The sequence below is a fragment of the Cydia strobilella genome, chromosome 1, assembly GCF_947568885.1.
Source record: "Cydia strobilella chromosome 1, ilCydStro3.1, whole genome shotgun sequence".
Taxonomy (NCBI): domain Eukaryota; kingdom Metazoa; phylum Arthropoda; class Insecta; order Lepidoptera; family Tortricidae; genus Cydia; species Cydia strobilella.
Genome location: NC_086041.1, coordinates 24,037,873 through 24,061,965, shown reverse-complemented (window position 1 = coordinate 24,061,965; position 24,093 = coordinate 24,037,873). Strand labels below are relative to the sequence as shown.

Genomic DNA, 24,093 nt, shown 5'->3' with positions numbered 1-24,093 from the left:
TCAACGTATAATTCCGGTAAGTATATATCTTTCGAATCAAATGTGTATCTTAGTTTAGTTCCTTTTAAGTCTACAATGCTTAGTGTATATGTTATTATCGTAATTAAAATAATTTTGCGACAAAAACAACAAAACAATGTTAAAATGTCTCTTTAGTCACAGTAATCGTGACTCTGAAGACTTTTTACGTGACTCAAGAGATATTTTTAGGTTGATTAACCTTAAATCCATACATACGAGGGCTGTTCCGGAAATTTTTAGCTAAACAATTACTATAAGGAATATAATAAAACTTTATTTACAACTTTTCAAAGTATTCCCCTGCTACATTTATACACTTATGCATTCGACTGAACCAACTTTCAAAACAGGAAAAAAACGCTTCTTGCGGAAGGTCAAAAAAAAGTCGCCTGAATTCGTCCACTGCTTCATCCGCCGTAGAAAATCGTCGTCCTCGTAATGATTTTTTTAACGTGGGAAACAGAAAAAAAACACACGGTGCCAGGTCAGGGCTGTACGCAGGGTGTGGTAGCAGTTGAACTCCTGATTTGCTTAAAAAATCCATCGTTCTGGCAGCAGTGTGAGCCGGAGCATTGTCTTGATGAAAAATTATGCTCCGGGTTCCAGTACTTGGACGACTGACGTTCAGCTCCTGGAAGGCATGTGGCAAGCAAACTTCACTGTACCATTGGCTGGTAACTGTTCTATGATCTTCAAGTGGAATTACGGCTACAGGTCCACTACGTCGAAAAAAAACAGCAACCATTTTTTTGTTGACGCTTCGGCCGCGAACTACTTTAGTAGGTAAATCATCTTCAAAGACCCATTGTGTTGATTGCTGTTTTGTAAATGGGTCATAGCTATATATCCAAGATTCGTCGGATGTCACAATGTAGCTCACTTGTTGAGAATCGCCTTTATCGAATTTTTTTAGCATACATTTGCACCAATCGACACGCCTATCTTTTTGCTCCTGTGTGAGAAAATGTGGTATCCACCGAGACGAAACCTTTCGAACTTGAAGGTGGTCATGCAAAATGGTAGAAACTGCCCGGGATCCAATCTTCAGTTCGTCCTGAATCTCTCGGTGGGTAATGTTTCGAGATTCCTTGATTAGCCACTCCACCTTGATAACATTTTCTGGAGTGACTGCCGTTGGCGGTCGGCCCGGTCTAGGCTCATCTTTGACGTCGCTCCGCCCACGCTTAAATTCACGAAACCAGTAACTGACAGTAGCAAGAGATGGTGATAATGACCTAAAAACACTAGTTAAATTTTCATGACAATCCTTGTATGTTAACCCTCGTCTATAGTCATAATATATCATAGCACGAAATGCTTCCCGCGATAGCTCCATTTTTGCGAACAAAAAGTGACAGACATGTTTTTTTTCTGATTTCATAAAAAAATAATTGAATGTCACTGGCCAGTGACATTTACACGAAAGAGTTTGTAATGAAATTTGTCTTTAAGCTACACTAAAATTAAATGAATATGATTAATAGTACGCCGTTGACTAACTTTTTACGGAACAGCCCTCGTACTACGTTAAATTTAATACCGATAATTAGTGATTCAGTTGCTAGAATAGTGTTAAAGCACAATATTTTTTTCCTACTCTTCAAGGTTAGTGTAATTGTGTCTCTTGAGTCACATGTTTTGTCTCTTCGCTAACAATGTCCCCCTAAATTGCAACAGATTACCGGTTTTTAAACAGTTCATAAGAAACATTCATTGACATTATATACAAATAATGTTTCGCTTAGAACTCTGTTAAGTACCGTCACTATATTTGTTTAGTTATATTGAGTTTATACTGAGTTATGTTAAAAAATATTAACATCAAACTACCCATGTGACTCAAGAGACAAAATCAACCCCAGTATTACAAAATTGAGACTGACTTTTGTACCTTTTATTTTGTAACTGTGTTCATTATTAATTACTTTCAGTAATAAAGGAAATAATTTTTACATTAAATGTAGTTTTCTTATCATAATCAAGAAATCCGTATCTGTGACTCAGTAGACGTTTTACGTGAGTGTGTTATCACATCTTTGTTTAATTTCCATCAAAACACAAGAACGAGCGATGCTCGATATATATTTGCAATTTTTGGAAGTGTTATTATCAATATTAAATAATATTGTAAGGAAAAAACAAAAAATATTTTTTTTGCAAAAAAAGTTGATTCGATACAAGAAATAGTTGATCCGCCAAAAAACTCAAGATAGGTTGCCTAGAAGTTAATAAAATTATGGGATGGAGAGGTACGAGTACATGTCATCTTAAAGATGTATTATTGAGGATAGCTCCGTTTGACGGCCGTTTTCTTCATCTGAAGATCTTACTGTTTCTGTAACAAAAAAATCAATATCAAGCCCGCTTTCAGTCTACGCGGCGCGGAACGGGAGTGTGGAGTCGATTTCGCTGATTAGCGAACTAGACTCCACACTCGCGTTCGGGGCTTCGCGCCGTGATTCGCGCGCGAGCAGGGCCCGGAACCGGTATTGATATACCGGTTAATATCGTTCCTAAACCGTTATATTATTTCGTTCTTTAATAAACCGGTTAATTGATGGAACGCGAACTTTAAAATTTAGTTCTCTCTTCTTACCGGTTAGTTGAGAGAACGAAATGTTTTCGTTCTCGAGGTACGAAACACATGTTGTCAGCTTAGCTAAAGCCACACTCGTGCGCGAATCGGGGCGCGAAGCCGCGAACGCGAGTGTGGAGTCTAGTTCGCTAATCAGCGAAATCGACTACAAACTCGCGTTCGCGGCTTCGGGCCGCGTAGTCTGGAGCTCAGTATAATGACTAAAGCATAGAAGTCGGGCAAAAATAAAAGCTTGGTAAAACGTATCGTATTCACAACACGCTATCACTTTTTGTCTATGAGTGAGTGAGACAACAATCCGCAAGTTCATTCGTTTTTTTCAGTATTGTCATAAGATGAACTGAGGAAAATGTCAAATGGTTCTATGTGGTTCTAATATAATCCAGCCAAATAAAATATATGTTCGTTATTTCACAGGTAGATGTCAACTGTAACAACTTGACATAGTCCATGAATCTAGTATAACTGGATCGGTCATGAGGAGTGGGGGAAAATGACCGAACGGGATAGTCTTATGTATCTTTCAGTAGGAGTAGCAGAGAAAGCGCTGTTATTGTTTGTCCTTGTCATAGTTTCACTTTTCCACCGCTGCCACAACCGAGGTTGTGGCAAACAAATAAGTACGTGACATGTCATGTTTGTTCGTTGCTTGTTTAATTATCGTTGTTTTGTATGAAATTGTGCTTTCTCTTATGAAATATAGTGATGGTTAGCGTTTTGAATGCTTGAACTTTAATAAAATACTGGTGAATTGTTCTGTAATCGGCTGTAATAGCCGCTCTGAGCAAAAATATGAGATCATAACCTTTCACACGTAAGTACGGTATTTTACACCTTCCTCTTAACGCAATATGTGAGAATAACATCGTAAAATTACGTTACATTAAAAGCAATGTGGAATCAAACGATTTCAATAAAAATATCACAATTATTTACGCAAATTAACAAAACATTTGTAAAATTATCCGCCCAAATTACGTAGGTAGGTAGGAGTCTGAGGTCAGCCATTTTTAAACTTCTTCTTAATTTAGCTGCATAACAATCATGTTAGGGATACCAGATGAAAATATCATAATTTTATGGGTAATTTTGACCTCGAAGTTTTTTCGTACTTCTAATTCCAAAAAATAAATAAACAAATGTTGTGAAGATTAAATGTGGTGTACATTAATTGGTGTGATTGCGATTTGTGATTTCTTTAAATTAAAACCCATAATACATTTTATTTTACGTTTTATTTACTAAACATGTTTAGTTTTGTACCACCTGGGCGAATTATAGGAGGTATTTCATTGTTTATACGCCTAAAAAGAACGGCCCATTGACATTTTATTTAACAATTTTTTAATACCGTCAAACAAGCTAACTTTGCCTCCAGGGTAATCGCCCCAACGTGATATCAAATATTGGGGTAATTTTTACCAATATGGTATCCCCACGTTTATGACGTCATCTATGTCTATCCCTTACGGGCGCACGCGTATAGCTGGTCTATGTAATGCTAGGTCTATGACATAGTCGTATTATTTTAGTTGAAATATTTCGGGAATTTCAGCGGTCATCTTGGTTTATTTTAATTTTATTGTTGCTATTCCTGAAAGATTGTTGGAAAACGTGCTGAGTTTTTATTTGTAATGGTCTGAAGTTCCCTTTGTGATAATGTCTTGTGTGATCGAGGGCTGTAAATCGCATACAGGAAGAAAAGAAAATACGCACGAACCGATAATTTAATCGGTGAGTTTTGTTCGATTTTGAAGAAATTAATTTATAGGACCTGACCCTAAACACTGAAATCGATATGTTGTTTATGTAATTATTACTTGCATTCAAGTCTGTATAGATTTTTGCATATATTTTCGAACTTTTCTGCTAAGTATGAAAGGTTATATTTTTGGCATAGTGATGTATCGACCTCAGATCAATAACCTATCGACATTTACAGCTTTCTTATAGTTTGGCCCAGGACTGTCTCATTTTAATTGATGAGTACAGTCAAGGGCATAAATATATATACATTTCCAAAGTATCAAAAATATGTGTACGCTCAGACAATAAAATCGTGTTCACATATTTTTGAGCCATTTGTCTGGATCGATATTTTTGCCTTCGACTGTACCTATAGTTTTCTTTGTTCTTACTTACTGACAGATTGTGTTTGCCAGACTATAGTATAATACTAAAAACCGGTCAAGTGCGGGTCGGACGCGCGCACCAAGGGTTCCGTACTTTTTAGTATTTGTTGTTATAGCGGCAACAGAAATACATCATCTGTGAAAATTTCAACTGTGACAGACAGCCTGGTGACAGACAGACGGACAGACGGACAGCGAAGTATTAGTAATAGGGTCCCGTTTTTACCCTTTGGGTACGGAACCCTAATAAAAAAGACATTAATGATCATTGATGAATGTTCCTTTTATTAATATTGTTGGTTTACCTATCTCACAAAACTCAACTTTTTATTTCAGATTTCCAAAGGACGAGGAATAGGGGATATTGCTGCAATGTTCTGCCACCAGAGTGCAGCACCAGCTTTTTTAGTGCACCGTAGAGTAACTTATTCATACTGTACCTTTAACAGGTTTTTGACAAGTTTTCAGGGGACCTACCGGAAAACTCGAATCCGAAATTTCGTTATCTCGCTGCCTCTTTATCGCTCGAATACGCAAGAGTGACAGAGATGTTAGATAACGAAAGTTCGATTTTCTTGTTTCGCGATAGACCCTCAGATTGTGGTAATCGCGCCACCTACGCGTAATATTCCCTAGTCCTAGTTCCTATCCGCTAGTTTCACGTAATATTCCCTATTATTAAATTAAAAAAAAATATATATTTTTTTTTTCATTTCCTATTTGGTACATGACTAGAAACTATACTTAGTCTTTTAGCATTAGAATGAACGGTAAACCATTTCCACGTGTCTTTTTATTGACAAGTTTTTTTATAAATATAGCAATATTTTACTTATGAAAGCAAAAGTATGTAAATGATCGTATATTATATTTGTTGTGACTTATTTTTAAAGTGTTTTTCGATAAAACGACACGTTAAGATCGCTCGCCTTCTTTCTAATGATAAAAAACGAGAGGTATAGTTAAACGGTTCTGAGTGGTAGACTGCAAATGAGATACAGATTTCTTGAAATTGCCGCGTTTTATCAGGTTCAACTTTCATTAGCCAGACTATTATCAATTTGCCAATTTCGTGATTATTCTTTTACAAGGCACATAAACTTATGCATAATTTATCGATATAAAAAGTCGACACAGTTACATCCCTAGCAAATTACCAAACTTATGACACCGTACGTAAATGAGAAATAACAAGCATATATGCATCTCTTTTCGGCACATTATCTAATTTGTAAGGAAGTAAAGGACGGGTATACATATTTGCGAAGCATTTTTGCCCGGCTTCTATGCTTTAGTCATTATTCTGAGGTCTGGAGCGGGCTTAAGAGCTATCATGGCGCAGTTTGCAAACATTCGCTTTGAAGTAGGGAGGTCCCTGGTTCGATCCCCAGTAATTGTATGCGATGCGCACGAGTGTGGAGGGCCCTTAAGGAAAGTCTACGAAAATGTAATAGGCCAAGCAATAAGAAGATATAGAGGGAAATGCAAGGAACACAATTTTTAACTTCGTAGCTTTGTTTGGACTAGTTAGGAGATGAACATATCAAAAGTCCCCGGCCGTAACCCTGGTGCTGGGGGGGAGAGAGGGGTTTGAAAGGTTCCATTTTTCGGTTTTTCGATTATATCTCGGAAACTATGCGTCTGAGCGACTTGGCCACTTATACAAAATGAAAAGAGATTTAATTTGTTACAAGTTTTATTCAGTCAAGTTTTTCGATATCTTGTATAGTTTTTAAGATATCCGCTCTTGAAGGTTTATTTAGGGCTCTCGTTTTTATCTTGATTATCTACATCAGTAAAGCTGCTCAAATGCCGATCAGCCATTGGTCTTTACAGTCACCGTAGTCGATGTAGACTGTAGACATCTCCTCAAATTCCTCTAGTCGCTGCAACTATCATCTGTAAAGATGCTGTGGCCAATGATGATGAAAGCTGCTAGGCCGGGTTTGGTAACGTTTTCGTATAAATCGGGGGTGCTGAATTCATTTATGGTATCAACAATACACCTTTCCGATAGAAAAACATATAAACTTGAAACAAATAACTTTTTTTTTAAATCCTCTTCACGCTTAAACTTCTGAACCGATTTAGTTGAAATTTCTTAAATAGGTGTTTTAAGTCCCGAGACAGGATATAATATAGTTTTTATCTCAAAAATCACTTTGAAGGTGTGAAATTTTGTGTGAGGGGAATTCAGCTTCTTCGCCGAAGTTGAATTCCTGAGGTTAATACTGTTTAAATTTAGGTTTGAAGTTATGTTTGGTATCACTATCAACTAAATCAAACATGTAGACCATCCCAAATATTATTTAAATAGGTTCAGCGGTTATTGATTCCCCATACAATTTTCCACCCCACTTTTCACACCTTTAAAAGATGATTTTGGTTATAAAAACTATCCTATGTAGTGTCCCGGGACTCAAACCATGTCTGTACCAAATTTCAACCAAATCGGTTCGGCGGTTTAAGCGTCAAGAGGAGTTTTATAAAAAATCATTTTTTTAAATTTTGTTTTTACTTAGGAATGGTGCCAATGTTGATACCATAAATGAATTCAACACCCCCGATTTATACGACAACGATCCCAAACCCGGCCTAGCAGCTTCACCGATGTAGATAATCAAGATAAAAATGAGAGCCCTAAATAAACCTTCAAGAGCGGATATCTCAAAAACTATACAAGATATCGAAAATTTTGACTGAATAAAACTTGTAACAAATTAAATCTCTTTTCATTTTGTATAAGTGGCCAAGTCGCTAAGATGCATAGTTTCCGAGATATAATCGAAAAACCGAAAAATGGAACCTTCAAACCCCCCTCTCCCCCCCAGCACCAGGGTTATGGCCGGGGACTTTTGATATGTTCATCTCCTACCTAGTCCAAACAAAGCTACGAAGTTAAAAATTGTGTTCCTTGCATTTCCCTCTATACCTTTTTTTGGGCATTTATTTCCTGGCCTATAAACTGTATTTTCATTGAGTAAAAACCTAGGTATATTACCCCGGCCACATACTCGACGAGTCACATGGGAAGTAACGAGGGAAGTAGTCAGAGACGTAGTGTGGCCGCGCTACTCGTCGCCGGCCGCCATACTGTACTAACTGCCCTGCCTGCATACTTCCCTCACTATTTCCCATACCACTCGTCGCATGTGGCCGAGGTATATTGTTACATTACAAAAGAAAGCCAAAGGTTAGTTGAATTTTGCATATATTATACTTATTGTAGTTAAACAACTTACCATCTTTGCTCAATAACCTGGGCCCGGTCAGTGCGATGAAGATGGCTCCGGTAGGAGCTGAAATGACGACACTAAGGACGCTTACAGTCAAAAGTGCTTTAGCATAGACTAACTCCTCAGGACCGCCATAACTATTTCCGCTGTTTATTATGTCTAATGCTGCAGGGCCAAGTGCTGCCTAAAATGGAATGGTAATTATTTATACCTATCAGGATTATTTATAAGTACAAGGTAAAATGATTGTAAATAGTCACTTGTAACCTGAAGTACCTTCAGCTATTCTTCTATACTCATTTTGTTTGTAATTATATGTTTTATCTAGTGACATTAATACTTGCCTGTACAGTAGCCTTAGCCATCCATGCTAAGCCAATAAATAGTTTCTCCTTAATGTTCAGCCCACAGCCAAAGCTCACCAGAAGTGTAGAAGTTATTCGCAGTACAAGGCAGATAATCAGGCAGACCGCGCCCATGGCTACCACTTGTGGGTCCAGAGCACTTATCTGAAAGTGTTTTCATTAATATTAATGGCAATGGCAATGGCAAATCATTTATATGAATCAAAAATAGGAAAGGACCCAAAATAGAACCTTGTGGTACTCCTAATTAAACTACAGTTCCGCTAGACTGGGTTTTGTTTTGTTTACAACAACTGTTTGTGTTCTATTGCTTTAAATTGTAAAATAAATACGATAGATATGTTATGGTTTGGGAATCAAGGGAAAGATATCTAATTGTAATTAACGCGATCCGTGTTGCTGAGATCTTTTTAAATGTAGGTATAATACTTATACTAGGTTGTACCTATTCGAATTGGTAAAGGAAAACTTAACAAAACTTATAGGGAATGGGCAAGAAACAATTATGAACATTTTTTTCCTTAAACTCAATTTTTAAGAAACAGACTATATATTTAAACTAAGAACATGTTCAGGTAACTGATGGTCATAATAACTAGTAAATATCTTTTTTAGGGTTCCGTACCTCAAAAGGAAAAAAACGGAACCCTTATAGGATCACTCGCGCGTCTGTCTGTCTGTCTGTCCGTCTGTCACAGCCTATTTTCTCCGAAAATACTGGACCAATTAAGTTGAAATTTGGTATACATATGTAAGTTTGTGACCCAAAGACGGACATGTAACGTAAACAGATGAATTTTGAACATGGAGGCCACTTTTGGGGGGTAAATGAGAAAATTAAAAAATAAAGTTTTTAAAACTATATCGTGTTACATATCAAATGAAAGAGCTTATTATGAGAATCTCAAATATTTTTTTTTATAATTTTAGGATAAACAATTTAGAAGTTATTCAAGAAAATAGGCAAAAAATTAGCATCCACCCTTTATCTCCGAAACTACTGGGTCAAAAATTTTGAAAAAAATACACAAAATAGATCTTTACCTATAGATTACAGGAAAACCTATTAGAAATGTGCAGTCAAGCGTGAGTCGGACTTAATTACTTAGTTTTTGATCCGACCCCTACGGGTTTTTTAAAGTCATTTCACTCACGTTTCACATAAAAAATACATTGTTTAAATTGTGTAATGTAGGGAACCCTTGGAACGCGAGTCCGACTCGCACTTGGTTGGTTTTTTTTTAATTTTTTTTACGTAATCAAAATTACACAGCGATATTCATTACATTTTTTTTTGCCAAACTGCATGACAGTTCGTTGGCGAACGGTAGCCCTGTTGGCAAATGGGTGGCTATAAGGCATTACACCTTTGCTATCCATTACTGGGTATGGGTAGTGGGTACTACCAACCTACTACTCCGTAATAGATAGATTAGATACAGTCTAAGGAACAAACGTGCCTCGAAAATCACGAAAATTTTATACTCGATCAGATGGCGCCACTAGCTTTGGCCTACTCTCGTATAGAGGGCGTTGACGGTTTCGTTTGTTATTTATAATTTTAACACATATCAGTGAAAGAACATGGGTCAAAATCATATAAAAATTATTAATGCAAATAAAAAAACATTTATCCATATTTAAATACATTTTAACGTATTTTTATAAATCTTCATTTTAGTTTTAAAGTATGTCGATAGATGGCAGTGAATTTACAGTGGTTACAAAATTTACTATGACAGTACCGCTCTATCTTATTATATCCTCTTTGGTACTACTGTACTGTGCTTAGCATGTCCATGATAGAGGACTTAACGTCACCTTGAAGTGAAGTCCTCAACTCTCACTGAGGAAACAACACATAGATAAAAGTTTAAGAGGTATCAACATGTTTGATGTTACTTGCCGTTATTTGGGCTCCAGTAAACGCGAAGAGTATTGGCTCGAAGAAAATCCATAGTATTCTGAATATATTGCTTACTGGGTTCTTGTTAATGGGCCAACCTTGCTCTTCCCAAAAATACGCTGCGATAAATCCAGAAGAGACGATGGCTAATGGACCTGGAATAACATAAGTAGTGGATTATACAATAGTAACTATTCGCCCTTAATTTTAGCCAGTCGCTCAAGTAAGAAATGTACATAAAAACTGGCTGTATAGAATCTACTAGACACCTGAACCGCTCCATCCAATTAGACTTGATATGAATAATGAGAATAGTCCGCCCAGAAACAAGGCCAGAAATCTCAAAGGAACTACGTAAATGTCGCCTTTTTCCGGAATAACGGAAGTCATGGCACCCCACAAAGATCCTAGTAATACGCCAGCGACGATTGATAATGGACCCTGAAAAAATATAACTGGTTTGAAAGTTATAATTAAAATCATTATATTATGGGTATATTAGTTATAGGTGACACAGCTCAGGCGGCCTAGCCAAGGTGACAATCGCTATCGCTTCGCCATCGAATCGCTTTGTGTCTCTCTATCACTCTTCCATGTTAGTGTGACAGTGACAGTTGCGTTTAGTTCGCTACGGAGCGTTAGCGATTGGCATGTTGACTACGGGGCCAGGTAAGAAAGCACATCAACTATTTTATGTAAGTATTTATTTTATAACAATCAGTCAGATTTATATAATATAATTATATTCTCATTTCTTTTGTGAATTTTATTTTCTTTACCATTTTTAAGAATGTGATATGTTTTCTAAAAGAAATACGTATTTGTATGATTTGATGTACATAATAATATATATTTTTAAATCTATTTCTATAAAGAAAAGTACCTAATACCTATTGCATGTACTTGCATGAATTCTATAGTAATTTAAATTGTATTTTTCTTATTTACTCGTAATGCATGTTAATTATAAGATGTATTGTTTTGAAAAGATGTGTCCCGCCGAGTTTGTTGCCGGTCCCATATTGGGATACTCTCCTCCAATTGAGGGGGATTTAAATCTTCTCGGGCAGAGGTGTAGGGTTCGAGCCGGCGTAGCTTTATTTGACGACATAAGCGCATTAAGTAATATGCCTACTTGAATAGTACCTAAACTATCTTTATCTTTAATTTGTAAGGTATAGTTTGTCAAAGGACTGTCTCATTTCAAAAATAGAGAGAATCATACTATCTTTATCTTACACTAGTACTAGCACCCAAAAGAAAAGGATGAGGGTAATTTTTTTTTGTTCTTATTTACTGACAATTTGCTTTGACCAACTATAGTTGACAATGAGATTTATGGGGTGACAGAAATACATGAGTATTCCTTGGATGATGTTGTGCCGGTGAAAAACAATTTATGCAGTCTTATTTACGCCTTTAAAAATATACCTTTATGATGTTCCAAGTAACGGGGCCCGTGGAAAACATGGCGTTAATTATAATGAAGAATACAGCTATGCTGACCGAGTCGTCGATAGCAGCAGCCGCGAGCAGCAATGTCGGTATACCTTTAGCGACTCCATATCCTTCATCCTTTAGTCGGAATAGGCATGGAACTACAACAGCAGGTGACACTGAAGCTATCATAGAGCCTAGGAGGAAACCTAAAACGTTATAAAAATAGGCTTTATATTTAAGTACTCAATTCATTCTTATTTTTTTCTAAATTTTCATAAGATGGGAATAGCAGGCTGACGGACACTCGGCCAAAACAAGATAAGTCCTTTATGCGCTGTTCTATTCCAACTCTCTTATAGTTGCTAGCTGTCTTGATTAGATGGTTTGACCGTAACTTGGTGCTTTGCTACTTTCATTGATTATAAAACCTTTCTGTTCGAGCGATTGCTTGCTTGCTACTGTCTGAATCATGTCATAGAGAAATAAGTCAGCATAGAGTGCTCACTCAACACATGAGTTTTCTTACTTAAATTGGGAGGTATGGTAGAATGTAGTGCAAATAAGTAAAACGTGCTTAAAACAATACTTATTTATAACATTTATAACTTTCGCGGTTTGAACACATATTAAATCACATTTAGAAACGGGTCTATCGCGAATTTATTTTGTTACCTTTATTTACCGACGTTTCGACACAGGTTTCACTGGTCGTGGTCGCGGCTAACTGACGTCCCAGCAAAATGTCAAAACAGAGATTTGTGTGACTACCCCACGAAAAGTGCATTTAAAGTTTGAAGTAGACATCATATTTTCAAACCACCCACTACACATAAAAGTTAATTATTGTCCGACACACAACACTCACAACATCCGCGCACACATCCGAAGATAGATCCCTTGGCTTTAACTTCTGGATCACTGAAACCATCACTGGACCAGTGAAACCTGTGTCGAAACGTCGGTAAATAAAGGTAACAAAATAAATTCGCGATAGACCCGTTTCTAAATGTGATTTAATACTTATTTAGCTTAAATCTTATTATAAATAAGTTTTCGCAAAGCTGGGTTAAAACTTCTTATAAATAAGTTTTTATCTTTGTATGGAGTGAGCACTCTATGGTTATGTTATAAAAAGGGTAATCCTTACCCCAAATCCATGGCAATGCTAGAAGGTAGTGCGTTGTAATAGCGATACATAAACACTCGACTAGCCAAGGTAAAAGGCCTAGTTGAAGAACTGCTGCGTAGTGCTTCCGTAGGACTTTTGCATCCAAACCGAGCCCAGCACGCGTTAGTATGATGACCAGAGCGACTTTTCTAAAACAGATAGTAGGAGAACCGATTCAAAAAATCTAAAACGCGTCACTGTAAGTTTAGTACCAAAGCGAAACAAAATTAAAATGCTTAACAAAGGTAGATTGATTAACCATGGAGTTTTTTGACTAGAATAAAAGTCATGTACGTATTATGGATTATCTAAAGACATTTCAAGCAAAAAGTCTACTGAACTTAACTAACCGCAAATTCTGGTTAAGTTTTCCATAATTATCGGTCATATGCACAAGCCCGGCGTTTTGAAAAATGATCCCGGTCAGCAACATTCCTATAAGTGCCGGCAATGTGGTCATTTTTAGCCACAACCACCCGATTAAGTACGCCGCGATGACTAACAGTGTCATGCTGAGAATTTCCCCGTTTAAACTTACCGGTTCCCCTATTACTGCGTATAATATTCCCCATGACAGGAGAACTGAAAAATAACAATTTATCAATAATAAAATAATTATTCATATCATTATTACTTTTGTACATAATAGTCTAACAGTCAGACTCCATTGACGTTCAAATTTCTATCGTTTAAGTTCATAATCACTTATAATTTACTAAACTGCCATAAATAATAAGGAGGCAGAAATCGCTAAGCGGCTGGTTGACGTAACTGGTGACCGAAGAGCTGGCGGCTTCCGCGCACAACGTATCAGCATTGCGATACAGCGAGGAAATGCCGCCAGCATCCTTGGTACAATGATGCCTCAAGGGCCTATTTTAAATTTAAGCTAGTTTTTGATTTCGTTTTGTGGGATTCAGTATATTAAAAATCGTCCCCGCAGAACTGGACCTCCATGGGAAGGGACTCTTTAAAATAATAAAAGAGCCAGAAAAATTGAGTGCTTATGCTGCCGCGCTGAACCGAATTGCCAACTTTGGAGTACCTTCATTAACATGATATATCGGGGGGAATAGAATGAAGAGAATGAGGGACGTTGTTTATGCAAACGGGGGATTGTTTAGGCTCCCAATAGTCCGACAAGAAATTGTAGAAAATTATTGAGGGCGCCACTTCCTACGTAACAGTCACATTTTTGAAGTAATATGCCTGAACATGGCAACAATTTAGTATGTAATTTTTTTAGTTGCATTTTATTTAATTTCTACTATTTTATGTCGCACTATACTTTATTTTTCATTTATAACCGTTTCTGAGGTACAGTTTCTTAAACATTAGTGCAAAAATCTGCATAAAACATGCACCCTAGCAAGTAGATCCGAGCATCGAATGTAAAGTTAATGTCATGTGACAATTAAAAATGTAAATCTCATGTAAATAACTTTGCAGTGCTACCAGGGTTCATACAAAAATATTTCATTTTAATGGTTTTGTTTTAATTTTGAATCCAGCTTTACGATTATAATAACTCGATTGTAGATCACTTAAATAACACTATCCTTTCAGCTCAGTCTAGAAATGTTCCACTTACTCATCATAACTCTTAAGAGCCTGGCTCTTGTCGGTGGAGTAACCGCCACTCCGTTCTTCTTTCTGCCACTTGACTGTTTTGAGCTCCTGATACGTCACTACGTTGATTTTCTCCTTGGCTTGGTCCAAAAACGCACGTCTCGGTCTTCCTCTGCCTCTCCTTTTTTCTATTCTTCCTTCTAGTATACTTACTAGTCAAATTAAATTTCCGCCCATCAATATGTGACAAAGTTAAAGTAGGAATGACTAAATACTTACAGAACATAATAATTAAAAGTTGCTGTGCACTTTGCCTATAAGTGGAGAAAATGGGGAATGGGAAAACCCTTCCCCACCACGTCGGTTCCCATGATGGCGTTTCGTCTTCTTGATGACACCGTAGGCAGAATATTTGCCACCACCTTGAAAAAGACATTCCTATTATTAACCTCTTACTGGTATGTATTAGATTATTATTTACATTCCATATCTAATAATAAGAAAAGTCAAGAATTCTAAACTTACTTGTCGTAGGATTTTTGATGAGTCTGATAGTTTGCACCTGCAAAACGTAAGTATTAATTTCTGACAAAATGTTTGTGAAAGGCAAGGAATAAGCAGAAGAAGTATAGCCAGCAAACTTAAAAAAAATTGGTAAAGCGTGATTTAATTTTTGCCGAATTATTATAGCGATATATGAACATGTTGAAAAATGGGGAGTAAACATCTTAAAATTTGATTCCCTTATTTATCAAAATAAGTAGTTTACGCTACGCTACGGTGGAATTATTAAGAAACCTAATTACGCGACTTTCAGTCGGTGCTAATGAAGTTTTAGGTAGGTTTATGCATAATAATATACATAAATAATTGGTTGACACTGATTAAAATTACTTATTTATACCTAGCAATATGTCTTCAATCACCTAGCTAGCAATACGTCAGGTCAGAACGAAAGACAATAAAAGATAATACCTACCTGTGGTTATATTAGTCATGGTGTTGATCAAACCACTTCCTCGAATTCTGTTTACAGTTGTTTATAAACCGTCGTAATCAATGTTTAATATCTTGAAGTGACAGAATCTTCATTAGTGCACCCTTGCAAGTATTTGTTATTAAACAATTTTAACCACTATACGCGACGATAATTTTACTACTACTGAGCACAAGTCTCTAAAAGATAACACGTTAAAAACTAAAGTAAATTTGTTTTCAGTGCGGCCGGCATAACTCGTACTACTTGTATTGTAATTGCTATGCAATCTATGCATGCTTGCCGCGAGGCCGCTTAGTAGGGTTAGTAAGCACATCGCCACACTGTTATTGTAATAGCCAAAATTGTCACAAATAACATAACATTTTGATTTTTTGTACAAAAATATATTTTTTTGTATTAAGAGGTATAATAATGATTTCAAAAATAAATTCCACGTCCCTAAATTATACGAAAATTATATATGTATAACTTGCCCTAGTTGTTAAGAACAGGAAGAAATATAGCATAGATTGGACCTGGGGAGCCGACCCTTTCACCCCCCCCCCCTTTTTGGGGTGTATGCACGGTACGATCTCGTGGCTACCGGGCCAAATCAGCTTTGTTTGAGCTAAGGAACAATCGTGCCAAGCAGCATCGCCTGAGACTAAAGTGCATCGTTCTTTACTAACCCTACAATAGCTAAGTCAAAAGTCAACAAGATAGATTTGTTGATATCAACTTTGCTGATATGAGCATACCACGTGACAGTCATTCATGTGATTTTAGTCGAGTACATATTAATTGTAAGTTTTAATACGAAAGGGGACGACCGCTTTTTCATATAAATATAGTCCACATTTTCCTCTCTGGATATTAACAATGTAGAAAATGTTTTTACGTTAGCTATGCCGCTTCGTTACAAATTTTTCGATTATTTTAAAATTATTATAAGAATTAAGAGCATTGGAAAATTTATGTAGAATTTGTTTTTCGTTCTAGCTCTTTTATCTGCCCGTTGTACATATAACAAAATAATGTGAAAATCCGGACAAGTGCGAGTCGGACTCGCCGACTGAGAATAATGAATAATGATGAATAATTAAATTAGTTAGGAAAATACTTAAAAACAATATATATACGTACTCAATTAAACTTCACTAGGAAACACCATGTGCAAAAAATGAAATTACGTAATGCCAATGACTTAATATTACGTCCATCGCGAACCAACTACGGGCGTAAAAGTATCTTATACGAAGGTGCTCAATTGTTTAACAAACTTCCTAGAATTATTAAAGAAACAAAATCAATGTCCCATTTTAAATCCCTGCTTAAAATTCACGCTTTAAAAATTTCTAGTTAATACTCTTAAAAAGTTAAAACATAGTTATATGTAAAAGTACCTAATACTTTATATACTTTCATAAACTGAACTTATCTCTGCAAATAGCAACCATAAAATATACTATTCTATAAACACAATTAAGATAGCTACATTAACGTAATAATAAGTCTATATTTAAAATATATCCATAGACCTAAGTAACGCAACTTACCTATGTTATACTGTAACTACGCTCAGCGTATGCATGCCGCATCTAGTTTTGACCGTTCCGTGTTTCGTGTACTCAATTGTAAACTTGTTTTGCATAGATACTCGCGCGTTATCGCTGCTCGCTTCGCGGGCGGTCAGTTAAAACAAGTATTATTGTAAAACTATCTGTATTATTTAAGTTAAATTAAGTATTTAAATTTTTTGTGCGCTCTAAACAAAATCTAATATACTGTTATGTATTTATCTCGTCAAGTGAATTGTACAATTCTTATGAGAATAAATGATCTTAAACCTAAACCTAATGTTTAGGTACGCCAAACCCGTCTAACAATTACATCTTACCTGCTTCTTTTTCGGCGAGAAATGGGCTTGTTGCAGTTATCGTATTGTATAAAAAAAATTAATGTATAAAAGACTAGCTACTACTTAAATAAATATTGGGCAGTATTTGTTTGTTCAAGCAAAGAGGATATAATATTATAGAGCGGTACTGTCATAGTAAATTTTGTAACCACAGTAAATTCACTGCCATCTATCGACACACTTTAAAACTAAAAATGAAGATTTATAAAAATACGATAAAATGTATTTAAATATGGATAAATGATTTTTTTTATTTGCATTAATTATTTTTATTATTTTGACCCATGTTCTTTCACTGATATGCGTTAAAATTGTTAAATAACAAACGAAACCGTCAACGCCCTCTATACCTATAGAGTAGGCCAAAGGTAGTAGCGACATCTAATCGAGAATCAAATTTTTGTCATTTTCGAGGCACGTTTTTTCCTTAGACTGTATCCATCTATTACGGAGTTATATCTATCTTTGGTACAGTGTAGTTTCCGAATTTAGTTCTGTTTATAATTAATGGTAATTATTGTAATTAATAATAAGAGTTCGGACAAATTATCGCAAAAATAAATAATTATGGTATGGACCAGGATAAAAAATACTGTACATAATACGAGTTTATTAAATCTTGTCCTATTTTGAGATATAAATGAGTTTTGATGGTTTTGCGATGATTTGTCCGACCTCTGTTAATAATTAACCTTGATTCCTAACGTTATTTATTTACATCGGGATTATGTTTGTTATATCAAGTGTTATATTTTGTTATGTTATACATAACTGCCGTTGTTCCATTCTTCCATTCTTTTAATTTGGCTACGGGCGTTCTGTCATGTTTATAATTCTAAAGCGCCTGCTAATAAAGTGTTGCCTAAGTTCTAAGTTTTTCACAAATTTATTTACATACAAAATATATACAGTGGTACTACGTATATTGAAGGATTAAGCTGTCAACCTTCTGTCTGTCACTTTGCACAGTGATATTTTTGGCTTATTTTTCAAATTATACATGGCTCTAGATGCCTGAAACTGCTTTTATCTTATCTAAAAACATCAGATTACTGTGCAATAGTGTGGGCAGGCCCAATACTGAACAAATAATCACATATCTTTTTGTTTCAGACGTTGCGGTCTTGTACGGCTACGTCGTGTCGTCCTGACGGCCGACGTCAACGTCTATTACGAACTATAAATTGTATTTTTAGTGAATATTGTTATTTTGTGTTTAAGTTTTTTGTGCTTTAGTTATTGTATATACTGTTCCGGTAAGTGGATGCATGCCGCAACTCAATCAGGCGATGGCACACAATATCTAAATTTTAATTGTGTACAATGCGACAACTCTTTTAAAACGCAGAGAGGCCTTAATATTCATATTTCCAAAAAAACACCGTCTATGTATCATCCAAAATGATGCCGTTTTAAATTTAGACCCACCCTTTTTGACCAACCCCCTTTCTGACCAACCAAATTCCATCCCTTTCCATTCATACCTTAGCGAACTTAAAAATAATGTGCCCGTTGTTAAAAGAGTTCCGCGCGGCGCCAGGATCACAGTCGCTAATCACCTTTCAGGCCTAATTATAAAATGTGTGGAAAATAATCAAATGATTGGCTTAATCTTTTCCTTTTTTCATTCAAAACCCTTCATGCCAAAGAGGATAAGACAATTTCTCTAACACAAAAAATCAAAAACAATTGCGTTTCGAATACAATTCCACACATTTCTCGACCTTCTGGGTGCGCCTCATCCACTTTCAATAGAACTAAATTAATTGAAAGTAAAATTAGCGACGGCGATCTTAAAGGTGCCGCTCGTCTTCTTTTCACAAATGACGTGCTATTGCCAGATACTCCTGATACCCTCTCGGCTTTACGTTCTAAACATCCCCCAGCTCCTTCAGTACCACACTTGTTTGCCCCACCTACATCTGACCGGGCCTGCCTCCAAATCGAAGACAAAGACGTTATTGACGCCATATTTTCTTTCAAAAACGGTTCGGCGGCCGGCCTGGATGGGATCTCGCCCCAACATTTGAAGGATCTAATTTCTCATTCCGTAGGCGACGCAGGTGTGCAGCTTATCAGTTCCCTTACTAAATTAGTAAATTTTATGTTTTCAGGCAAAATTAACACTGAAATCCTCCCTATTCTATACGGTGCAAACCTGATCGCCCTAACCAAAAAGGACGGAGGGGTGAGACCCATTGCCGTGGGGTCTACTTTACGACGTCTGGCATCAAAAATTGCGGTTAGACACGTTAGATCAAAATTGCAGTCCCTTTTTGAACCAATACAGCTAGGTTTCGGCACGAAAGGTGGGTGCGAGGCAGCCGTCCATGCCCTAAGGACCTACCTTTCACTCAATGATTGCGAAATTGTAGTCAAAATTGACGTTAAAAATGCTTTTAATTCGGTTAGTAGGGACACTTTGCTGACAGAAGTAAAGGACAAAATTCCAGAGCTATACAATTACAGTTCTCCTTTCAGTTTCTTTTGCTATTCAAACTCATCTAAATTAATGTACAAGTCATATGAATTATCTTCTGAGGTTGGCTGTCAGCAGGGTGACCCTCTCGGGCCAGCAATTTTTAGTTTGGCTATAAATCCAATTATTAAAAATTTAAAATCAAAATTCAATGTCTGGTATTTAGATGACGGAACCCTAGGAGGCGACGTGAATACTGTGCTTTCTGATTTGTCTTTTATTAAGAGTAGTTTCGAAAATATTGGTTTAGAACTGAATTTCAGCAAATGTGAACTCTTTATTCAAAAATCTTCTTGTTCTTTGGCAGACTTACAGCCCAAATTTGACGATCTGGCTCCTGATATCAAATCAGTAGACAAGTATTCTCTTTGCCTCCTGGGATCTCCTATATTCGAAGAATCTTTTCCCGGTTATATTTCTAACTCTATAACTAAATTCAAAAGTCACACGAATCGCTTACTCGAAATTAGCCCTCATTATGCTCTTGTGATTCTTAAATTTTGTCTTTTTGTCCCTAAATTTACATATGTGCTCCGCTGCTGTCCTTTTTGGAAACATCAAAATTTATTGTCGCCTTTAGATGATTTGATCAAAATTAGTTTAGAGACGATTCTAAACATTCAGCTAAGTGAGCCTTCCTGGTCTCAAGCGTCCCTCCCTATTCGGTTTGGAGGTTTAGGAATTCGCAAAATTTCCAGTGTGGCTTCCCCAGCCTTTTTGGCGTCCACTCATAGCACGTCTGGTCTCATTGGAAATATTTTAAGGGCTTTGCCCACAAACTGTGAGATTGCGGGCTTTGAGGACGCCAAAAATGCTTTTAAAATTGCTTGCCCGGGAAAACAATTTCCAGACAACCCAAATTCACAAAGGAGTTGGGATAATGTTTACTGTCTACTGTGATTTAACTTACAATATTCTCCTAAACAACTGTACAGGTCCAGACCGCGCGAGGCTTTTGGCGGTCGGAGCCCGGGAAGCGGGTTACTGGCTACATGCCCATCCTTCGCCTAATACTGGTACTTTCTTGGATCCGGCCTCCCTTAGACTGGCGACTGGTTTGCGACTCGGGGTTTCGGTGTGTACGCCACACATATTATGCTCTTGTGGCACGGACGTGGACCGACTGGGACACCATGGATTATCTTGTCAAAAATGTGCCGGCCGTTTTTCAAGACATGCGTCGCTTAATGACATAATCCGTCGGTCTCTTGCCACCATCAATGTACCCGCTCTTCTAGAGCCGACTGGCATTATCAGAGATGATGGCAAGAGACCCGATGGGATGTCCTTGGTTCCTTGGAGCTTGGGACGGATGTTGGTGTGGGATGCTACCTGCGTAGACACACTGGCACCGTCCCACCTCCAACGGACTAATGTAAAAGCGGGCGGAGCGGCGGAAAGCGCCGAAATTTTAAAACGTAATAAATATAAGAGCCTCGGTAGAGTATCATTTCGTTCCATTTGGAGTTGAAACTCTAGGTCCATGGGGTCCCAGCGCGCATAAGTTGTTTGCAGAAATCGCGAAGCGTCTGGTTGACGTAACTGGTAACCGAAGAGCTGGCGGCTTTTTCGCACAACGTATCAGCATTGCGATACAGCAGGGAAATGCCGCCAGCATCCTTGGTACAATGCCTCAAGGGCCTATTTTAGATTTAAGCTAGTTATTAATTTCGTTTACGTAGTTCTAAGTTGCATATTTGTGAACAGAAAAGTAGAATTTGTTCAGTGATTCAGGGGAGCAGTAATTTATTAAAAATGAAAATATTTTTTACGTAAGGTAAGGTGGGGTAAGACTATCACCGGGACAAGACAAACACTTGTATGGAATCCTTATACCGTTTGTCTTGCCCCGAGCAAAATACACTATGTTCGTCTTATCCAAGTCTTACCCCGCCTTACCTACCTACTTAATTTTCATATGTAAAATTTCTGTGAAAAATCTTTTTATCTGTAAATCAGGATAAACGCACAAACCTTAACACAGGTGACATTGCATTTATTTAAAAAAAAACGCATTAGTAGGTACTTTCGTTAAATCCAAAAACTGCTTTTATGGGGAGTGTGTACTCTCTCATCCGGAAACTGTTTTTTCCAGATTGCGATTTTTGCCACTCGCAATTTTTACCATTTTATTTTTTCTCAATAGCTTCCTTTCCCGAGAGCATTTCTAACCATTCACATATTTTCCCAATAATTTTATTTTCCAGTAGCTTATTTTCCTGTTACTGAAGCGAAGAGGAGTAGGTATGTTAGGTGAACTGCGAGCAAAACAGTGCCGACTTATTTTATTGTACGATACTGATTTTCAAAAATTATTTTTTAGTTAGTGTCTCGTATATTATAATAAGAATACATATCTAAATTATACGAATGGTTAGAAAACGTAACAGGAAAATAAGCTACTGGAAAATAAAATTAATGGGAAAGTAAGCGAATGGTTAGAAATAAATAAATAATAAATAAATAAAAATGTTATTTATTTAGGTATCAATGCTTTCGGGAAAGGAAGCTATTGAGAAAAAATAAAATGGTAAAAATTGCGAAGGGCAAAAATCGCGATCTAGAAAAAATGATTTCCGGAAGAGAGAGTACACCACGCTCTGCTCTAGATAGTAATAAAACAAGGCAAGTTCAATGTCGAGCAACAAAAACTAAAGGCGTGACAAAGATTAGCTGAGGTGATTAGATGAAGCGACCGTTAACTGGCTCCGTTGGGGAATCCAGTTTATTTGGTAAAACTATTTTTAGATTCAAAGTGCCACCATTTCGTTTCGTTTATAAAAAAGAAATTTAGATGAGAATAGTAAGAATTACCAACAAAACTATATAATATATCTTAAATAAATAAATATATCTTGTGAAATATATGGCTAATGTATCCAGCAATTCAAGTACCTATGTTTTCTTTTACAAAAATGTTAAGTGCACTTTTTCATTCTTGAAAGCATTGTTGCCAAAGATGGAACAATACTTACTCTCTAATTACTTTAAATATCGATTGTGCGAATTCTTATTGACCCTTTTTCTTCCTGATATTTTCTTATCTATCTGTATCTGCCTGCTCTGCCTGCAACAAACCAACGTTATGGTTATCACCATTAAGTACGAATGGTACGAATATTTGGGAATGTTTATGTACCTATTTCTTATAGACAAGAGGATCGGGGCTATTGTCTGAATAGTCCGGATACCTCCTCGAATTACCTTGCAGATAGTGTAGATTGTGGAATGGCTTTTCGAAGTTTTCCTTCGCTGAAAAGCTAGCGGTAACCATAAAATATTGCTTAGTTCGATCTTGCGGAAATCTTGCCTCCAGTATTTTGTTGATACTTCAATTAAAACCTACCGGTTAGAGGGAAGGTAGAGCATGGTCACGGTTGCGATCTTGAGCATTTCTCTTCGGTGGCTGTCGCCGTCGCACGCGCCCCTTCTGTTGCGTTGCGCGTCATTAAACCGACGTTCACTTTACCATGTTCACGCTGTTTGCATTCGTATCTGGAACATGCTTGCGATTTTTTTATGAATAAAAAATATGTCTATCACCTTTAGAATTTTTTTAAAAGGACTGACTGTGAAGTTATGAGTGTTACAAATATGTGTGTGTTTAAGTGTGTTCTAGTGTTATTCATCTTAATGACTATCGATATAGGTAAGTTTTCTTTATTTATTTAATCGTATGGCATACATAGTAATTGTGAAATTTGTGAAATAGAAACAGTGTAAGTGTTGTAAGTAATTAAAGATCTACACATAGACCAGTCAGCCACTTTATGGCTTCGTCGCTCAGGGTGATCAGGACTTCGGGAGGGCCGGCGACATAACGCGTTATAGGACAGTCATGAATGATGTGCTGGATGGTTTGTGCTTCCGCACCGCAACCGCAGGCCGGGGAATCCACCCACCTACAGCGGTGTTTGTAGTTTTTAAGTTTTCTTTAATAGCCTATAAGTGTCCCACTGCTGCTGGGCAAAGGCCTCCCCTCTAGACTAAACTTCCAATCTTCCCGATTAACTGCAGCATCTGTCCAGTTGCTGAGAAATGCGTCCAGGTCGTCGCGCCATCTCTTCCCTATTTTTTATTATATACCTACTCCACTCCCGACTCCTGACCATAAAGGTGCAATTAGTTACCATAGGTACCCATCACGTATACGTCTATTGTTTTTTAAACATGAAACTGAGGGAAAAACGGACACTTCAGAATATTAGGTACTATATATAAAACAATAAACTATTATCTTATCTCTTTTTAGGCTTCCGTAGCCAAATGGAAAAAACGGAACCC

General features: G+C 36.9%; 2 protein-coding genes across 4 annotated transcripts in view; one reads left to right on the top strand and one right to left on the bottom strand.

Annotated features, from left to right (window-relative positions):
- Window positions 1-275: 275 nt before the first annotated feature.
- On the bottom strand, window positions 276-23,212 carry LOC134742598 (sodium/hydrogen exchanger 9B2-like). Of its 2 annotated transcripts, none has more exons than XM_063675800.1 (11): window positions 23,156-23,212; window positions 14,959-14,995; window positions 14,713-14,855; window positions 13,215-13,446; window positions 12,844-13,013; window positions 11,688-11,902; window positions 10,526-10,697; window positions 10,257-10,411; window positions 8,326-8,494; window positions 7,992-8,165; window positions 276-2,356 (listed from the first exon to the last, which is right to left on the bottom strand). In XM_063675800.1, exons 3-11 carry the CDS (start codon window positions 14,717-14,719, stop codon window positions 2,289-2,291), a joined length of 1,362 nt encoding a protein of 453 aa, XP_063531870.1. In that variant the 5' UTR covers window positions 14,720-14,855; window positions 14,959-14,995; window positions 23,156-23,212; the 3' UTR covers window positions 276-2,288. The 2 variants fall into 2 exon arrangements, with proteins under 2 accessions (XP_063531870.1, XP_063531869.1); XM_063675799.1 differs by lacking the exon at window positions 23,156-23,212 and adding an exon at window positions 15,413-15,568.
- Window positions 23,213-23,287: 75 nt separating this feature from the next.
- The window catches only part of LOC134742766 (lipase member H-A), a 43,244-nt gene continuing 42,438 nt past the window's right edge, over window positions 23,288-24,093 (top strand). The window contains exon 1 of one of the 2 annotated variants that reach the window (XM_063675955.1): window positions 23,288-23,458. In XM_063675955.1, the coding sequence (XP_063532025.1) occupies window positions 23,389-23,458 (70 nt within the window). In that variant the 5' untranslated portion in view covers window positions 23,288-23,388. The remainder of the gene's footprint in view (window positions 23,459-24,093) is intronic. The other variant, XM_063675962.1, reaches the window with a different exon arrangement.